General features: G+C 43.6%; 1 protein-coding gene across 9 annotated transcripts in view; it reads left to right on the top strand.

The window, feature by feature from the left end:
• The window catches only part of LOC113030574 (phosphatidylinositol-binding clathrin assembly protein-like), a 37,844-nt gene that overhangs the window by 16,417 nt on the left and 193 nt on the right, over positions 1 to 21,234 (top strand). For 3 of the 9 annotated variants that reach the window (XM_026182147.1, XM_026182143.1, XM_026182144.1), the window contains 10 exons: positions 749 to 879; positions 3,743 to 3,825; positions 5,977 to 6,054; positions 6,612 to 6,713; positions 10,827 to 10,958; positions 11,686 to 11,716; positions 11,799 to 11,898; positions 18,620 to 18,679; positions 18,922 to 19,023; positions 20,295 to 21,234. The exon at positions 20,295 to 21,234 is cut by the window's right edge and continues 193 nt beyond it. In XM_026182147.1, the coding sequence (XP_026037932.1) occupies positions 749 to 879; positions 3,743 to 3,825; positions 5,977 to 6,054; positions 6,612 to 6,713; positions 10,827 to 10,958; positions 11,686 to 11,716; positions 11,799 to 11,898; positions 18,620 to 18,679; positions 18,922 to 19,023; positions 20,295 to 20,309 (834 nt within the window). In that variant the 3' untranslated portion in view covers positions 20,310 to 21,234. The remainder of the gene's footprint in view (positions 1 to 748; positions 880 to 3,742; positions 3,826 to 5,976; positions 6,055 to 6,611; positions 6,714 to 10,826; positions 10,959 to 11,685; positions 11,717 to 11,798; positions 11,899 to 18,619; positions 18,680 to 18,921; positions 19,024 to 20,294) is intronic. The other 6 variants (XM_026182151.1, XM_026182150.1, XM_026182152.1 and 3 more) reach the window with 4 other exon arrangements.

The following is a 21,234-nucleotide window of genomic DNA, read 5'->3' as shown; positions in this document are numbered from 1 at the left end:
TAGTATACCAGTAGTAGTACCTCATTACCCGCTGAGGAAATTATGGAAATTATTGTCTTATTATTAGTCATTCAGTCCTGGTGGTGTTTGTGATGGGGCGTTTTTGCCTTTTGAAATGTTTGAATCTCTGTGACTGTATCACGACGCACCACAGCTGTAAAGGTTTACCTGCTGCGGCTGCTATAGTTAGGGTAACAGTAGGTAGATGTACAAAAACAATTAGCAAAGCAAATATTATGTGTGTGGCAAAAGAAATGATCTCAAATGAAACTGACAAATTAAATATTTGATTTTGTAATGTTAGGAAGTTCATTCTGCAGGCGCGATGGTTGCAGGTTTCCATTGGGGAGCGTTTCAACAAGTGCACAAAAAATGATATTTTGTTTGTTTTTGTTTTGTTCGTGTTTCTGGTTCCTTATGACTTAATTAAAAAATACTTTGGACTTACACACAACAAAGTCTTATTGGGTGTAACAAACACCAAATTTTACTTGTGCTGTTTTAAAAAAGAAAGATCATTATTGCTTCATCATCAAAAAAATGTTTAAATTGTTTTGTTCCCATTTCGTCATCGGATGTCGTTTATAGGGATGACATATATGCATATTTGCGAGGCCTATTATAGGTTATAAGTAGTTTGGCTCTCCTGGGCTGCTTCTCTCACATTCTTCAAAAGAAACCCTGCAAAGACAAATTGTGTTTGGATCCAGATTAGCTTACGTTGCTAACACTCACATAATTATTTCAGGAACAGCGTCTGAAAGAGCGCCAAAAGACCCCCACTACAGCGACCACAGACTCCTCCCCCATCTCTCTGGATGGGACCATAGACTCCGCCCCTGTTCTTGACCCCTTCTCAACCACCAACTCGACCAGCAGGTGAGGACATAACCTGTGTCTCCTACTTTTATAACCAGGAAAATAAAACAAACAGCACAAAATAACTTAATTTCATACAATCACACACCATGAGGGGGTGATCCCCTAAGGCCTTAATCCCAGGCAGGGGCTGGGCAGAGGGGGGAAGTTCATTACATACAGGTACTGAAAGCCAACCGACCCCAAGAACCGCCCACCTCCTTTGGTTTTTTTGGACTTGGGAGGGTGGCAGAATTCGATGGATTCGAGTCACTTCTTTCTCAATCTGAGGGCACACCTGCCTCCCACGTAGGACCCCAGATATTGTAACTCTCTCCATCCAGCCCCACACTTGCTCAGGTTGGCCATGAAGCCCACCTGCCACAAGGACTCCAGGACTGCGGCTATTCATAGTCTTCATCCAAGTATCACTATGGATAATAGCTTCATCCAGATAGGTGGTGGCATATGCAGCTTTCGGATTGGTCCATGAGGCACTGGAAAGTGGCAAGGGCTCCAAATAAGCCAAACGAATGACGAATTGCTACAGTCCACACGGTGTGGAGAAGAATTTCTTTCCTTGGACTTGGAAGACAAGGGAATCTGCCGGTAGCCCTTGGTTTCTTCCAGCATCGTGAAAAAATCAAGCAGCACCTAACCCTCCAAGAGCTCTTCGACTGCCATACTGTGACACCTCCCTCACGTTGAGCTAGTCCACACTGTGAAGACACATCTTTCTTCACCACAGGAACTATGGGGCGACACCACGCACTGTGCGACTCTTCTGTTGTCCTCATCCCCAGCACAGCATCTGAACTGTTTGTCTCTTATGGTCAGTGTGGTGCAACCAGGCAGGGGAAAGAACAAATCTGCAAAATGCTTTTGCAGCAACATCCGCTCTTGGTCATCACTATGGAGACACAGAGTCAGTATCGGACAACCTGCCGTCACTGCTGAGCTCAGCACAGACGATGCACGTTCCTAATGGTCGTGAGCACAACCCTACACAAGGCCCCACTGACCAACTGAACCTTGCTCTAATCTGTTTCTGTCTCTAACTGCAGCCTTAAGTCTGTACTTTTAGCCCCATATTTAATTTCTACTGGTGGCGAGGGATCCATAACCCCATGGCTCCTTACTGGAAGACTGTGTATCTCTCCTGGACCATGGGAGGGTGATGAAGTGCTGGCGATGTGGATCACCTGCTCTACCTCTGTACGTGGGCATTCTCTGCAGTAGTGTCCGCCCACACTTCCACCACTCCTGCCTCAAAGCTCATGCAGCTCCCAGTGAGCGGGGTGCAATGTCCATGGCCTCTGGGACTTGCAGAGAGACTGGTTAGTTGGTTCTCTGCTGGAGCTGGTTGAGTCTGGGACACGTAACGGGGCCACCTCCTCAGGGCTTTGACCGGCTGACTGCCGCTCTAGCAGGACCCCTGGCTGCGCTGACAGGTGTCCCGTGGCCAGCTTGATGTTGATGTCAAGGTTCTTCAGCTGGCTGCAGCGGACCCACTCCGCCATTCCCGTTCCACGAATTGCTCCAGGAAGGCTAGGTTCAATTCCCTGGTTTCTCCATTCATGGGGCCGGGCTGCAGCCACTTGGCTGCTGCATCATGAAGCCCTGTGACACATGTGAAGGGCTGACCCTCCAACCCCATCCAACCTCCCTGGAACCAGTGGCGGTGTTCCTTCAGTAAAAGCCTCAGCTGATCTAGGATCAGGATGTTAAAAGTGAACGCTGCCACCTGGGCCTCCCCTGACAGGTCTGTCGTCATGTGCCGGGTAGTTGGGTGCGACTGTAATAATAAATCCACAGATGGGTTTGTGGCTGATTCTTAGTGCTTGACTGAATGTTTGATGCTTTCTGTGCCTCAGCTCGCTCAGCTTGTTTTCTCCTCTCTGCTCACCGGGTCCCAGCATGCTTTGGAAATAGGGAGACATGATTAGAACATGGGCGCCATCTGTGTTGGCCAGCCTTCCCTGGCTTTGTTGTAGTTCGTCCAGGCGATGGACTCGTTGGTCAGTCTGGTCTTCTGTCTCTCAGAAGCTGATGTTTTGCCCCTCTGGGATTCCTGCCCATTCCTTTCAGTGCCTCACTCATGTATTGATCCATGTGCCTGTTTATCTTAACCAGCGTGATGCGTGACAGCAGCTTTGATGTGGTACTGAGGAGGATTATTGTCAGGTAGTTTGATGGGACCAGCCCCTTCTGGGGATCCTTAGGGACAGGACTGTCCAGCCTTCAGCTAGCCATCCTCGTCCCACAGCAGCTGCCAGACATTTGTAGCGTACCGTTAGCGTCTTTAGCCAATAGGTGTGAATCTTATCAGGGCTCGGCGTTCTCCAGCTCTTCCTGCTGGAGACCGTTTGTTAGATGTCCGCTCTGTGATGGTTACTGGATCCTGTTCAGGAAGGTTGATGGAGGGCGGGCCCTAACCCGGGCAGAGACACTAACTCTTACAACTTCATACAATAGAAACAATTTTAATATTGCATATCCTGTATATATTACCCCGTGACAGGACTTGCACTTCAAATTCTGACTACACCCACACATCAGCTACATCAGCTACAAAGTGCTGTTTTACTTTATTATTTTCTTTGCTCAGAGTTCAGTTTATTCTTATTTTAGATGGTTGTTTATTTAGCTGTGTGAAGAGTTGCAAATAAGAATTTCATTGCCCTGCGTAACCACTTGTGCATATGGCAATAAACACACACACACACACACACACACACACACACACACACAGTAAAACCCAGTTACTGTTAAGATGAAAAACAAAAACACCTCAGTTTTAACAGAAAATGTAACTTTTTCCTCAGGAAGTGGATGATTGTTTTTATTTATTTCATTGATTGGTTTTCCTGCTCGTTCTTTCCAGCACCTTCAGCGCAGCCAGTGACCTGCTGGACCTCCAGCCGACCTTCCAGCAGCCTCTCTCCACCGCCACCAACATATGGGGAGGTGAGGACACCTTTCTGCTTGGAAACACTTCATCCTTCACAGTTACCACATTAAGACACATGTCACACAGTTATAATTCAATTGGTAAATGGTAAACAGACTGGTTCTTATGTAGCGCTTTTCTACTCTGTCCGGGCACTCAAAGCGCTTTATACAGCTAATTCATTCACCCAATCACACCCATTCACACAAGCACTTCTAAGCTTAAGTGCTGAGTATCTAACATTCATACACATTCACACTCCGATGGATGCATCGAGAGCAACATGGGGTTAGTATCTTGCCCAAGGATATTTGGCATGCAGACTGGAGCAGCCTGGGATCGAACCACCGACCTTCTGGTAAGTGGCTGATCCGCTCTGCCACCTGAGCTACAGCCCAATTCAGTTCAATTCAATTCAATTTTATTTATATAGCGCCAAATCACAACAAAAGTCGCCTCAATGCGCTTTATATTGTACATTAGATCGCACAATAATAGATAATAAGCACACACTGTCCAACTATCCTGTACTGATATTCTAAACATCACCACTGGTGTGGCTCAGGACGTACAGTGGTGTACACATCTGTAGGTGCCTGACGTATACATCAGAGTGATTGTTAGAAAAATACTTTCAAACATTGAATGAATGTTTGAGTTTCAGTGGTTTAAAAGGGCTCTGCAGTAAAATGTGCTTTGAGTGCTCAGTTTGAATACAAAAACTCTATAAGTACAGTTTTCATATTTACCTTTGACCATGAATTTAGACGAGAGGAACTGAGTACAAGCTGAGAGAGTTCGTCTGTGATTTATAGAGTAAAACTCTTTGAGAAATGTCAGAATATTTTATTAATCCATAAGGTAATTATATGGGTCACATCGTCCTGATGCTCAATCATCCAGCTAAGTAAATCCCCAGAAGTTGATTCTGTTCATCCGGACATTTTCAGTGGGAGAAACGACTTCTTCAGTCTCAGCTGACTGCAGGTTTCCAACCTTATAAGCAGGACATTTACATACTGACTGAAACCAGCACCACCGAAGGAGCCATGGGCTGGGAGGTCACCTTCATCATAATTATAAAAATTCAACAACCACTGATCAATGGCCATGAGTACCATTCACACAGAGTTGGGGAATGGCTGCAATCACAGCATGTTTCCGTTTCTCCCGCTGAAAACGCTGCGTCCAGATGAACATGTCGACATTACCACCGCTGCTGAAGTGAAACGCAGCGAGGGGGATGTGGAGCACACTGTTGGTTTATAGATAGTAACATTAGTGGACACGTGCAAGATTATTACAACTCAGGACTAAGAAGAAACAATGTTTTAAAGTTGTATTTCTTTTCAGATGTTTTGAGATGCATTTGTCTGTCATAGCGAGTCGCACAGCTCACAAGAACATGACTGGAGTTCCCTAAACAGCAATAATTTATATAAAATTGCTTTTACTACCCTTGTGTTTGTAATTTGTTGTCCTGTGTGTCTGTGAGGTAACTGCCTGTTGCCTGTGCGAGAGACGGCTACAGTATATTTATCCAGCCATCCTCTTTGGCTTATCCTTATCAGGATTGCAGGGGAGCCTATCCCAGCTACCATAGGGAAGAGGCAGCGTTACGCCATGGACTAACAGGGCTACCCTACGTTACCAGAAGCACCCATCCAGATATATTCATTCATGTGTTCACTTCCATGGCCACAGGTTAATAAAGTGCGTAAGCATCCAGACTGTGAAAGAACAGGATCTCAGGATCTGAATGAAGTCCACTGTGGTACCGTGACAGGATACCACCTGTGAAACAAGTATTACAGAGTCAATTAGTGGTATTGGGAACTACATTATTACTAGAAAGCTGCTTGGGGCTTACTGTGATGCATATTCCTACTCCTTTTATAAGTTATTTATGATGATCTTATTTATTTTTAGAGGTCAAACTATAAACTAAAAACCATGAATTTCACACCCGAGCCTCAACTCGCACGGCCTGGTACCAAACGACTCATGGACCGGTACCGGCCCGGGGTTGTAGGAGATGCCTGGAGCGGCTTGTTCCACTCCTGCAGCTGCTTGGTGCTCTCACTGTTCTTTCATTGATGTATTTTTCCTGGTCTCATATCTTCATCATCTTCTCTTATTGCATGTGTGCTGTTGCTGCTGGGAGTCAGACTCTTTCTGTGGGCCGTGCCCTTCCAACACCACTGCTCTGTTCCACTCTGAGCCTGCTGTAGCTGGTCTATTCACAGGTAAGCTCAGCCTGTTCAAAGTGTTACAACTCATTCATTCATCCTGAGACATTTATCCAAGAAACTCATGTGTCAGCTGTTGTGGTAATTGCACAATATAAGAAAGTTAAAGAAATGTAAAGTTTGGGTGGGCAATGTGATTTTGGACTACTGGACAAAAACTCTACACTAACATTTCAGTGCGTTGTGATTAAAGTAATATGAGATGGAACTAGACTCCTCCTCCTGCCCTGGGCTCTGCTTTGGGGCTTTAATCTGGCCTGTGATGACAAGCAGATCCACTCCAGTGAAATACTATAAATAGCACAGTAACAGCAAGTATAATGAAGTGTGGAAAAACGGATTCAGAGCACATGTGACAGAGCAGGGTGAGAATCCGCTGTGAGCCCAAACGTGATATTAACATATGGTTCATGCACATGTACATTAATGTATTAGTACTTTTGAACTGTCAGTGTGAAATGCAGCAGACAGTTGTGCATGTATATGTTGATCGTCACCCGTTGGGACTCATCATTAATGTTTGAATTCTGATAGAATTTAGTGTTTTTCCTCAGCAGCGTTTACAGCCTCCCCAGCTCCGAACCTGCGAGGCATCAATGCAGAATTTGACTCAGTGTTTGGCAACAACACTAATGCCAACAACTTGGATTCCACAGGTAAGTTTTTATTGATACAACTGCCATCTAAATTTAGTGGCAGACATTAGGAAGATAGATCGATGACGTAGTTGATGTACTAGTCAACCACAGCAATACTTAGATTTTCTTTGTCTTATACAGCGGATAAATAAGTATTCAATACCTCACCAGTTTTCTAAGATATGATATTTTTAAAGCTGCTAGTGACATGAAATTTTCACTAGATGTCACAACAACCCAACCAATCCACACATGCAAACAAATCAAACCATAGCTGTCCAAAAATGAGCTTATGGGTAATAACGAGAACTTACTAAGGAGCTTCGGAAAAATGCAACTGGGCTATTTTAGGATTCTTGAAAACGTTTCCCCTCTCATCCAAGAAGCTTCTTCAGTTTTTAAATCACGTGGTGCAGAGAGTGGGAATCGGGAAACGAGACAGTTATTGACCCACTGTTGATCATGTGCAACATCATATAGACACGTAGACCCAAGGTGTGAGTCATTATTAGCATCGGTTTCTGCTGAAACCATTGTGAGACCTTGCCTCACCCTAAGAGCATCGTATCGTAAAGATGGTGCAGATGTACCGCTGAGTCTTGTCATGGTGGCTCTTCTGTATTATACCATGACCTGACCGAGAACCTACACAGATCAAGAGAAATGATACAAAGAAATGGAGGAACTCCATCAGTAATTAGAAAACAATCCTGCCACTTAGTGCAAATTTACATCAGCTGCTCAGTCCCAACTGATGGTGTATAAAAAGGTCTCTTTGTACCATGGTGTCACACATGGAATACCCCTCGATGGGGAAACCAGGGAGCTCTCAAGATCTTTGCAACCTTATTGTTACAAAATACAGTCATAGCATTGGTTACAGAGGAACTACTGAAGGATCCAGTGTGGAAAGAACATAATTTCACCATAAACCGGCCACGACCAGGATTTCAGACAGAGAATTATCAGTTGTTCAAGAGCCAAGGCCCAGTTGTGAAGAGCTGCAGAACTACCTGGAATCAGCAGGTACAGTTGTTTCAACGACAACAATAAGTACGCAACCACCGTGGCCTAAATGCACATTTACCAAACAAGACTCCATCGCTGAAGAAAAAATATGTTGAAATGCGTTTAAATGTGAAAGCATTTAAAGTCTTCTGAACAACATTTAGACAAGTCTGTGAAATACTGGGAGAGTATCTTGTCAGATGAGACCAAAATTAAACTCTTTGGGAAATGATAAGAATTTAGCCATTCCAAGTCCATTATCGACTTGATTCCTTATTGATTTTCTTATCAGTTGTCAATGGTTTCTTTTTGGCTCCATTTTCAGAGTCATCATCATTGCTAAGCAGCAATAAAGAAATTACATTCATGCAAATTAAATTCATGCTGTGGGTCAAATGTTTGAGGCAATTCCCCCCATTAGACCAACCATTAGAGAAAAACTTACCAGTAATCATCCCACAGATGTAATATTATCTACAGTTACTCTTAGTACCATTGATGTTAAGCTAGACTCTTTTTCTCCAATTGATCTTTCTGAGTTAACTTCAATAATTACTTCCTCCAAACCATCAACGTGTCTTTTAGACCCCATTCCTACAAAACTGCTCAAAGAAGTCCTGCCATTAATTAATTCTTCCATCTTAAATATGATCAACCTATCTCTAATAATCAGCTATGTACCACAGGCCTTCAAGCTGGCTGTAGTTAAACCTTTACTCAAAAAGCATCTCTAGACCCAGCAGTCTTAGCTAATTATAGGCCAATCTCCAACCTTCCTTTATATCAAACATCCTTGAAAGAGTAGTTGTCAAACAGCTAACAGATCATCTGCAGAGGAATGGCTTATTTGAAGAGTTTCAGTCAGGTTTCAGAGCTCATCACAGCACAGAAACAGCTTTAGTGAAGGTTACAAATGATCTTCTTATGGCCTCTGACAGTGGACTCATCTCTGTGCTTGTCCTGCTAGACCTCAGTGCAGCGTTCGATACTGTCGACCATAATATCCTATTAGAGCGATTAGAACATGCTGTAGGTATTACAGGTACTGCACTGCAGTGGTTTGTATCATATCTATCTAATAGACTCCAGTTTGTTCATGTAAATGGAGAGTCCTCTTCACACACTGAGGTTAATTATGGAGTTCCACAGGGTTCAGTGCTAGGACCAATTCTGTTTACATTATACATGCTTCCCTTAGGCAGCATCATTAGAAGACATAGCATACATTTACACTGCTATGCAGATGACACCCAGCTCTATCTGTCCATGAAGCCAGATAACACACACCAATGAGTTAAACTGCAGGAATGTCTTAAAGACATAAAGACCTGGATGGCCGCTAACTTTCTTTCTTTCTTTTTCTTTTCTTTTTTTAAAACGTATGTTTATTTGTTTTTTCAACAGTATCAACACCAACATAAAATGAACGTATGGCAGTCATTAAAATAATAATAATAATAATAATAATAATAATAATAATAATATTATTATTATTATTATTATTATTATTATTATTATTATTAATAATAGTAATAGTAATAACGATAATTGAAGTGTTAATCCTAAAAGATTCCAGATAAATGCATAGTTAAATAAATTAAGATAGCAAACCATACAAATAAATACAATTTTCAACTTTTTTACAACTTTCTTCCATTTGTGCAACATCTCTAAAGTTAGAAATATCCTGTCTCAGAGTGATGCTGAAAAACTAGTTCATGCATTTATTACTTCCAGGCTGGACGACTGTAATTCATTATTATCAGGATGTCCAAAAAACTCACTGAAAAGCCTTCAGCTGATCCAAAATGCTGCAGCAAGAGTCCTGACAGGGACTAGAAAGAGAGAGCAGATTTCTCCTGTTTTGGCTTCCTGTTAAATCCAGAATTCAAAATCCTGTTCGTCACATACAAGGTCTTAAATAATCAGGCCCCATCTTATCTTAATGACCTTGTAGTACCATATCACCCTATTAGAGCACTTCGCTACTAGAATGGCTTAGCCAATCACCTGATCTAAATCCAATTCAAATTCTATGGGAAGAACTAAAGTTCGGAGTTCATAGGAACGTCAGGATTTGAAGCCTGTTTTTGTGGAAAACCACACCTGAGCAATACTTTGACGAGCTTCTTTACAGGATGTGTCTTGAAGCTTTCGGGTTGTTACCAACATCTGGTGAGCATTTCATGTCAATAGTGCCTTTAGAAATATATTTATCTAGGTGATGTCTGCAGTACTTATCTTACCCGCTGGGTATTCTGTGGAAAATGAAACTGATCTTTGAAATTAAGATTGTCCTAAAATCTCAGTAGTGGGTAATGTTGTAGAATCAGTAAGTGATCAAGTTTTTGGTGGAAATATTTTTTTTAGATCAGTGTCAGTTTAAACACGACATCAGTTTCAGGTTTCTTTAATGGGCGAATCACATTTTTAACCATGAAATGAGCTCACTGTGCTCATTACAATAGAGTAAGACAACTTCACAGACAGGACTTGGTAAAAATATGACACATGACACAAATGTGTACTTTTGTGTCATGTGCTGCTGTCGTAAACATGTTTACCTTTAGCGTGTGTGCTGTCTGTTTTATATCAAAAATGAAAAGCAACATTTACGTTTTAACCAGTGGTGCAGTGTCATTATTGTAACTAATGAGAAGCACTGGTCCCAGTATTGAACACTGTGTGCCACTGCGACAGACATTTGATTGAGGTTAATAACTACTTTACACTAAGCCTCAGCTATACCAGTTTATCATCATTAACTTGTCAGAATAATGTTTGTACATGCATTGAATCATTTTCACCCTCGTTGTGCTCACAATCTCACAACCTCCACCATCACCCCCATCCTTCCTTTTCCCCCGTCCTGGGTCAAACACCCGTCCTGGGCTTTGCATGTCTGGGTGAGTTGGACCAACACACATTATTCTCACTGTCTTCATCATTTTTTTAAGGTCCCTGCTTCTTGCCTCATCCTGACTCAGCGCCCTCTCTCTTTCTGTTTGTGTGCGTATGTACACCTCGTGTCTTTACTATGTCCTCGTTACCTGTTCTTGGCCCCCCAACCTGTCACCCCTCCCTTACCTTCCTTTCCCTTTGTCCTGCCCCAATTTGATTAAGATGTTTTAGGTGGCATCCTAAAACCTACAGTGGCATCCTCACCACATCAGCGCATGACTTTAAACAGCCAGCAGCCCCACCCCAAGCTGGTATGTGATGATCTGGATTCGTCACTCGCTAATCTTGTTGGCAGTAAGTTTTTCTCCTTTTACGTCTGCTTGTTTTCCCCCAAGAATTCAGAATATAGTTAAATTACACACATTGCTGTACAAGATCAATGTATCCAACCCAGATAAAGAGTGAAAAATGTTTTTTCTAATATGAGTTGTCCTACCATTGTGACTCATGCTGGATGAATAAAAATGCCTCGTACATACATTGTAGATAGCTTTAGCTATGTTTCCTCTACTTGTTCTTCCGCACTGTTCCCAGCTCAAGCTCACATTTACAGTCTTAACTGATCTTAACTCAGCTCCTGAGACTTTTCCAGAAGTCTGAATTTTCAGCGTTGGACACGTTTGTCTCTGGATGTTTTCTGAACTTGTCAAATTGTTAGTGAGGAAAAACAAATGCTTTTACTTTGACAGAGTTTTTGTGTCACTGTTGTTATTGGCAGCAGCCATAGTAGCAGCAGAAGTATACCTAAAAAGATGTCAGTTTAGACCACAGCTGTAAAAGTAGCACACCACAGATAACTTTAGCTCTGGGTCAAATCTGAGGCAGCCAGGTCTTTGCTACTTTCACTCCTTACATTTCCTTTTGGCTGTACTTTCCCCCTTTTTAAAGTTAAAGTATGTCATTGTAAAGGTTTGAAGACTATAACATCAGCTTTTTCCCCATAAAAACGATTTAAAAACCAAATAGATGAATAAAATGGTTTCATGCTATACATTCATTATTTGACTTCTGCTTTCTTCAGATCTAGGAATTGGGAACGGCAGAGCAAAGAAGTAAGTGCGCTTCAGTCGTGTTGAACTTAACTTCCCTGGTAATGCACTATAAACCTGACGAGCGTTTCCTTTATCTCTATAGTGATCTTCACTGGAATCAGTCGGATGAGAAGAAGCTGACTGGTGGAACCAACTGGCTGCCCAACACAGCTCCTTCCACCACCTGGAACCCTGCAACCATGGTGAGGCTGCTGTTCCTGCTCAACCAGCATCACACATATTTGTTATAAAGTGTGTGAATGGGTGGATGACTGGAAGTGTAAAGCGCTTTGGGGTCCTATGGGACCAGTAAAGCGCTATATAAATACAGGCCATTAAAGAGGTTACAGTAGAAATGAGCCATAAGAAAGGAAATGGGTGGATGTGCTGGAGGGTAACAACTTGGTATTTACCAACTGATGTCAGGAAGAAAGGAGCCAATAAACTGAGTGCTGACTGAGCAGGAGGCTCGTTGTTGTGACATCGTTGGCAAATAAAATCTATTTAGCTGTTCATCAAATTGTGATGGTCTCACACACACTGACACACTGGGGCGATTGTGGCTCAAGAGTTGGGAGTTCGCCTTGTAATCGGAAGGTTGCCGGTTCGAGCCCCGGCTTGGACAGTCTCGGTCGTTGTGTCCTTGGGCAAGACACTTCACCCGTTGCCTACTGGTGGTGGTCAGAGGGCCCGGTGGCGCCAGTGTCCGGCAGCCTCGCCTCTGTCAGTGCGCCCCAGGGTGGCTGTGGCTACACTGTAGCTGCCATCACCAGTGTGTGAATGTGTGTGTGCATGGGTGGATGACTGGATATGTAAAGCGCTTTGGGGTCCTTAGGGACTAGTAAAAGCGCTATATAAATACAGGCCATTTACCATTTACACACACACTCAGACTCACACTCACACTGACACACACACAGACACACACACTCAGACTCAGACTCACACTGACACACTCACAGACTCACACTGACACACTCAGACTCAGACTCACACTGACACACACACACACACACTCAGACTCAGACTCACACTGACACACACACACACTCAGACTCAGACTCACAGAGACACACTGACACACACACTCAGACTCACACTGACACTGACACACACACACTCAGACTCAGACTCACACTGACACACACACACACTCAGACTCAGACTCACAGAGACACACTGACACACACACTCAGACTCACACTCACACTGACACACACACACACACACACACACTCAGACTCACACTGACACACACACACACACACTCAGACTCAGACTCACACTGACACACACACACACTCAGACTCAGACTCACAGAGACACACTGACACACACACTCAGACTCACACTCACACTGACACACTCACAGAGACACACTGACACACACACACACACACACACACAGACTCACACTGACACACACACACACACACACAGACTCACACTGACACACACACACACACACTCAGACTCAGACTGACACACACACACACACACACAGACTCACACTGACACACACACACACTCAGACTCAGACTCACACTGACACACACACACACACACTGACACACACACACACACACACACTCAGACTCAGACTCACACTGACACTGACACACACACACTGACACTGACACACTCAGACACACACACACACACACTCAGACTCACACTGACACACACACACACTCAGACTCACACTGACACACACACTGACACTGACACACTCAGACACACACACACACACATACACAGACTCACACTGACACACTCACAGAGACACACTGACACACACACACACACTCAGACTCAGACTCACACTGACACTGACACACACACACACACTGACACTGACACACACACACACTGACACTGACACACACACACTGACACTGACACACACACACACACTGACATTGACACACACACACACACTGACACACACACTGACACTGACACACTCAGACACACACACACACACACACACTCAGACTCAGACTCACACTGACACTGACACACACACACACACTGACACTGACACACACACACTGACACTGACACACACACACACACTGACATTGACACACACTGACACACACACTGACACTGACACACTCAGACACACACACACACACACACACACACTCAGACTCACACTGACACACACACACACACTGACATTGACACACACACACACACTGACACACACACTGACACTGACACACTCAGACACACACACACACACACACACTCAGACTCACACTGACACACACACACACACACACAGACTCACACTGACACACACACACACACACTCAGACTCAGACTGACACACACACACACACACACAGACTCACACTGACACACACACACACTCAGACTCAGACTCACACTGACACACACACACACACACTCACACACACACACACACACACACTCAGACTCAGACTCACACTGACACTGACACACACACTGACACTGACACACTCAGACACACACACACACACACTCAGACTCACACTGACACACACACACACTCAGACTCACACTGACACACACACTGACACTGACACACTCAGACACACACACACACACATACACAGACTCACACTGACACACTCACAGAGACACACTGACACACACACACACACACACACACACTCAGACTCAGACTCACACTGACACTGACACACACACACACACTGACACTGACACACACACACTGACACTGACACACACACACACACTGACATTGACACACACACACACACTGACACACACACTGACACTGACACACTCAGACACACACACACACACACACACTCAGACTCACTCAGACACACTCACAGAGACACACCGACACACACTGGTTCATCCCAAACACAAACTTAACAACATAGTGTAGCTGTACAGTGCAGCGAGGAGTGCTCAGACCTCTACACTGGAGAGACCAAACTGCCACTTCATAAACACACAACACAGAAGAGCCACCTCCACGGGACAAGACTCAGCTGTACAGCTGCATCTAAAGGTCAAAGGTCACTCTTTCGAGGACACCAGTGTTCACATGTTGGACAGAAAAGACAGATGGTTTGAAAGAGGAGTGAAAGAAGCATCTACAGTGGGGCAAAAAAGTATTTAGTCAGCCACCGATTGTGCAAGTTCCCCCACCTAAAATGATGACAGAGGTCAGTAATTTGCACCAGAGGTACACTTCAACTGTGAGAGACAGAATGTGAAGAAAAAATCCATGAATCCACATGGTAGGATTTGTAAAGAATTTATTCGTAAATCAGGGTGGAAAATAAGTATTTGGTCAATAACAAAAATACAACTCAATACTTTGTAACATAACCTTTGTTGGCAATAACAGAGGTCAAACGTTTACTATAGGTCTTTACCAGGTTTGCACACACAGTAGCTGGTATTTTGGCCCATTCCTCCATGCAGATCTTCTCGAGAGCAGTGATGTTTTGGGGCTGTCGCCGAGCAACACGGACTTTCAACTCCCGCCACAGATTTTCTATGGGGTTGAGGTCTGGAGACTGGCTAGGCCACTCCAGGACTTTCAAATGCTTCTTACGGAGCCACTCCTTTGTTGCCCGGGCGGTGTGTTTTGGATCATTGTCATGTTGGAAGACCCAGCCTCGTTTCATCTTCAAAGTTCTCACTGATGGAAGGAGGTTTTGGCTCAAAATCTCACGATACATGGCCCCATTCATTCTGTCCTTAACACGGATCAGTCGTCCTGTCCCCTTGGCAGAAAAACAGCCCCATAGCATGATGTTTCCACCCCCATGCTTCACAGTAGGTATGGTGTTCTTGGGATGCAACTCAGTATTCTTCTTCCTCCAAACACGACGAGTTGAGTTTATACCAAAAAGTTCTACTTTGGTTTCATCTGACCACATGACATTCTCCCAATCCTCTGCTGTATCATCCATGTGCTCTCTGGCAAACTTCAGACGGGCCTGGACATGCACTGGCTTCAGCAGCGGAACACGTCTGGCACTGCGGGATTTGATTCCCTGCCGTTGTAGTGTGTTACTGATGGTGACCTTTGTTACTTTGGTCCCAGCTCTCTGCAGGTCATTCACCAGGTCCCCCCGTGTGGTTCTGGGATCTTTGCTCACCGTTCTCATGATCATTTTGACCCCACGGGATGAGATCTTGCGTGGAGCCCCAGATCGAGGGAGATTATCAGTGGTCTTGTATGTCTTCCATTTTCTGATGATTGCTCCCACAGTTGATTTTTTTCACACCAAGCTGCTTGCCTATTGTAGATTCACTCTTCCCAGTCTGGTGCAGGTCTACAATACTTTTCCTGGTGTCCTTCCAAAGCTCTTTGGTCTTGGCCATGGCGGAGTTTGGAGTCTGACTGTTTGAGGCTGTGGACAGGTGTCTTTTATACAGATGATGAGTTCAAACAGGTGCCATTCATACAGGTAACGAGTGGGGGACAGAAAAGCTTCTTACAGAAGACGTTACAGGTCTGTGAGAGCCAGAGATTTTCCTTGTTTGAGGTGACCAAATACTTATTTTCCACCCTGATTTACCAATAAATTCTTTACAAATCCTACCATGTGAATTCATGGATTTTTTTTCACATTCTGTCTCTCACAGTTGAAGTGTACCTCTGGTGCAAATTACTGACCTCTGTCATCATTTTAAGTGGGGGAACTTGCACAATCGGTGGCTGACTAAATACTTTTTTGCCCCGCTGTATGTCCACTGTGAGCGACCATCTTTGAACAGAGGGCGGGGCTTACCACACCAACTGTCTGCCATCTATAATCCAGTTTTGAGATCCTCCCCAGACGCCTTAACGCCCACTCACATCCTGGGCCATCTGACCTCAGGAAATCACATGATAGGGTGGGGCCAGGTTTCACAATGAGCTCACCTGAAACCTTGGCTGATTGGGACCCACACCCGCTTTCACACCTCGGCTCATGTGATTAGGTGGAGGATCAATAGGGGGTCCATTGTCCCTCTCGAGGGGGACTGTCCACCATTTGACCCTAGAACTGAAGAAGCTTCTTGGATGAAACATCTTCAAGCCACTTAAAGAAGTCCAGACGCTTTTCTTTCTGAGCTCCTTAGACTACGATGACTGAGAACCCTCACAGACATCTGCATGCCGAAGTATCCTTGGGCAAGACACTCGCCTCTGACGTGATCCTGGTATGTTAATCTGAGTGTGAATGTTGGATATAAACCACTATAAACACACATAGGGTGTAGAAAGTGCTCCGAGTGCTGGAGTAGAGTAGAAAGGTGCTTTATGAGAAGAAATGACATCGTTCTGCAGAAGACACGGGAAAGATGATCCTGTAATTCCCAAACTGCACGATGTACTCTCCCTGCACTCCACCTCCAGCCTGATGGCTCACAGTCAGAGCGTCCTCTGTCACAGGGTCCTCCGTCACAGGTGCAGACGTGTTGTGAAGTGTGGGCTGATCTTTAATCCGTCCAGTTTCAACAGGAGGGATCAAAGTGGTCCCTGCGTGTGACATACAACGAAAAACAAACATTTTTTTACCCAAATACAGAACGTTTCTGGGAATCTTGACTTAAAAAGAAGCTATTAAAAGAAATGTATGAAAATACTGTTGCACGCTGTAGTTGGAGTTACATGAAAAGAAGCAGGAGAAAGTGATTTAAAGATTAGCGTTGCTAATGTTTGTAAGATATGAACACAATACTGTTAGAGACCCACCCAGCCTATTTACCGTTACAGCACGACAGCGGCACACATGAATCAAATCAATGAAACCTGTTCACTCATGATTTAGCTCGTCACGAACTGTTCAACCAATCGATGGACGCCAGCAAAGTAAGATGTATTTCTCTTACTCTGCCACTATGACCTGTTTCCACTCCACACAAACAAGCTACTCATGTAGAAGCTGCAGTCCCGAGTTCGCTGGGAGCAACAATCCCACTGCAATTTCTCCTGGAAGTACAAATTCTAGTTTTTCTTCTTTTTCCTCCCCTAACTAGTCTCAGTGTTTGTCCTACAGACACTGTTCATACCTCAAAACAAAAACACTGAAACGTCCATAGCACCAGAGCCTAATTATAAGCTATAATTAACTTAAATGTATATTTTTAACTTTAACCTCCTAGGACCTGCGTCCACATATGTGGACACCACATTTTGGGTTATTTAGACCAAAATACTCGATCTTGCTCTACAAGAGCCTGATATCCACTAACAAGGACGTTATCCTGCTACTGTTCTATCGAAATTTTAAATGAATATCCTCAGATGTGGCTCTGATTTTTCTTAGAACAAAAATTAGGTAAAAAAAAAAATCGGGTAGTTCTTTGTTTTTAGATTCATCAGGTCCCAATCAGCCCAAATATCACAGAGATATTAAAAATGCTGCTGTGGAAGAGTTCAGGCCTTAGGAGGTTAAATTTTATTGAAATATATCTTAAAACTCAAACGTAAAAGTCGTCACAAAACAGTAGTAATTACTAAACATGTCCATCACTACACTGGTAATCCAGGGGAAATGTCTGGGATGTTTAAATGCTCACACCTGAAAACATCTTCATCATATTTCAGTGAAATTTGTAAGATGTGATGTTTGTGGTGACACAGAAAATCAACAACATTTTAGTTTCTGAGAATAAAGCGTAACATGCTGTTCAATAGAATAAACATAGCAGCTCAGCCTGGTGAGTTGATGCACTGAGCTCAGCTGTGTCCTGCTTTATGTGCTTCAGGCTCCAGCATGGATTTGTAAGCTAATATTCCTAAATTACCTTAAATATTTGGCAACTTCATCAGTAACGTATGTGAGACGGGTCAGTATGAAGTGACAGAGCGACTGTGTGAGCTGGACAAGGACTTCACTGCTAGCTGATGTCCTTGTTATAGAGAAATGATCATCTCTTTGTGTCTTACTGCAGGCACCATCTGCTGTGGCTTTCCCTGCAGCCACACCAGCGGGCATGTTGGCATATGCAATGGTAAGTCTGCTGGTCGCACACTTTAAGGCAGGGACCCATTTCACAGTGAGCAGTAATGACTGTGGAGTCTGAGGTGAGAATTTATTGAAGATGATTTTAGAAGGAAGAAATCTGAGAATATGTGAGGACAGCTGGCTTTGTTTATCGGAGTCGCTTTTGGAGACGGATTAATTTACATGATGACTGGATGAATGAATAAATGCTATGTAAATTAATACTTATCATCTCTTTTTCCCCATCAGCCTCCCCGAATGGGCTCCATGATGATCACACAGCCTACTATGATGTATACTCAGCCTGCGATGAGGTCACCCAACCCCTTTGGGCCCAATCCTGGTGCTCAGGTAACCGATGTCTGCGTCTACAGTATACGACTCGTCTGCGTCAGTGTCCACAATGTTCCTATAATTATTATCTCTAAGTTCAAGAGGTCGATTAAGCAGAGCGGGTTGTTGTAGTCAACAGTCAGTACTTCACACTTGGCTGGACTAGTTTCCACGTCTCCTTTAAACCATGATGGAAGCACAGACGTGTGCTACATGCGCTGGAGTTTGTTTGTACTTTAGCTGCAAATTTGGTTTGTAATAGATTTTTTTTTAAACTTTGGCTGCATTGTCAACACACAAGAGTTTGTGTTACTAATCCTGCAGACAGTTAGTAACATATAAAAGGGAAAAAGTCTTCAGGTAATTTTGCGATGTGTTATTTGTGTTTGTCCCAACGAATGTTTCTCAGACTGAATCTCACTTCAGTGAGAGTGACTGACACCGAGCATGCTGCATGGCTGTATTTTCATTAAGTCATTGGTCATGTGATTATAATGCATGGCTTACACACACACATATAAGCTTTTTGTTCCATTACACCAGGGGTGCTCACACTTTTTCCGCATGTGAGCTACTTATAAAATGACCAAGTCAACATGATCTACCCACTACAAAAATCCAAAACATATACTTATTTATAAATATATTGAGGATTCTTTATATCTACAATGTATATACATGCATAACCGCAATATCCAATATTTCACAACACAATTAACTATGTAAATTTTTTGTCATTACCTGAGTTTACTCTGATGACTTGCACTGAATTGAATCAGCCAGGGATGCATAGTCCGGACAGTAGCTGCTGACGGCCAGGTTTAAGAGAAAAAACCGAGAGCTAAAAATTGGAGTTAACTCGCTGACTAGCTTGTCAGTTTTACTACACTTCGCGCCGCTGTTTGCACATGCGCAGCGACCTAAGCGTCAGAAAAAAATCTGATGTCATCTGACTGGCTTCCCTGTATCAATCAAGTGACGAGATGGATGATAGGCTGGCATCTATTTTTTTAATGCCATGCGATCTACCAATACTACCTTTGCGATCGAGTGGTCGATCGCGATCGACGTATTGAGCACCCCTGCATTACACCATCTGAACATAAATCTTCTTAAATCCTGTGTCCAGGTAGGAACAGGTGTAAAATCCACTCCCACAGTGGACCCTACATGTTAATCTTTCCACAGTGTTCCCCAGTAAAAGCAGGTGAACCCTTCTGCACTCACATCGCTGTGTTTGGATGGTGTTTTCTTAAATTCTGCTCTATTCTTGTTTCATGTCCTTCCAGATGCAGTTCATGTAACCAGCCAGAGGAGGCGTCGTTCACATCTGAGGATGATTCGCAGCAGAGTCGATTATTCAGGCAAACTTCCTGTTTGCTTCTAATGAACTCGCCTCTCTGAGAACGAACAGCTCAGAAAAAGACGTCTTGAATAAGATCTCAGTGACTTCACACAGGATCACAGTGGCTGTGGACGTTTCACAGAGGATGTTGTGCCTCTCTGATTAAATCCAAGTCGTAAAAGGAGAGAAAGCGTGCTTGCTGCCATTTCAAACCATGCAAACCGGACATTTCCTGACTGTCTTTGATTAAGAGAAACTCAACCTCCATAGGAAGAGCTTTTTGATGTCACTGCTTGATCTGCTGGGAAAATCACGCTGCTTTGTGACCACGCCTCCTGCTGTTTGATTTGTCTGTTTCGTTCCTCCTGTCCGGGCTGGGAGAGTCGTTTCTTTCAATGATCGTTTATGATTAACCTCTTTAAGCATCCTCATATTAGCAAAACAAGCAAACTCCTGTTATGATTTATTGTTTGCAGTAGACATTCATTGTGTATTGTTTGTATTTATTTATAATTACCACAGACTGAGTTGCATTAAAAACAAAAACTGCTGTCTGACCTCCTGTTAGGGAGCGTCTTCAGGTTCATAATTATTCTTGATTGGATTTTGTGTGATTGAGATTATTTAAAAAACAAAAGAAGTTAATATAAAGAGATGTTTGATGTTGGGGCACTAAATAGTCTTTGTATTCTGTTCTGTGGCTCAGAAACACTGAGATGAATGTTAACGTAATAATTCACTAGTACCAGCAAACGACTGGACTCAGTTTCTATGAATCTGGTGTTTGACCATCATTCTGCATGTAGTCATCAGGACAGTGTTGCACTGAATGCTCATTTATGCTTTTGATGCTTGGCATTTACTCTTATATCAAAGGTGTGTCT

The sequence above is a fragment of the Astatotilapia calliptera genome, chromosome 10 (assembly GCF_900246225.1).
Source record: "Astatotilapia calliptera chromosome 10, fAstCal1.2, whole genome shotgun sequence".
Taxonomy (NCBI): Eukaryota; Metazoa; Chordata; class Actinopteri; order Cichliformes; family Cichlidae; genus Astatotilapia; species Astatotilapia calliptera.
The sequence above is the reverse complement of the archived record's forward strand: the minus strand, read 5'-3'. Positions and strand labels throughout refer to the sequence as shown.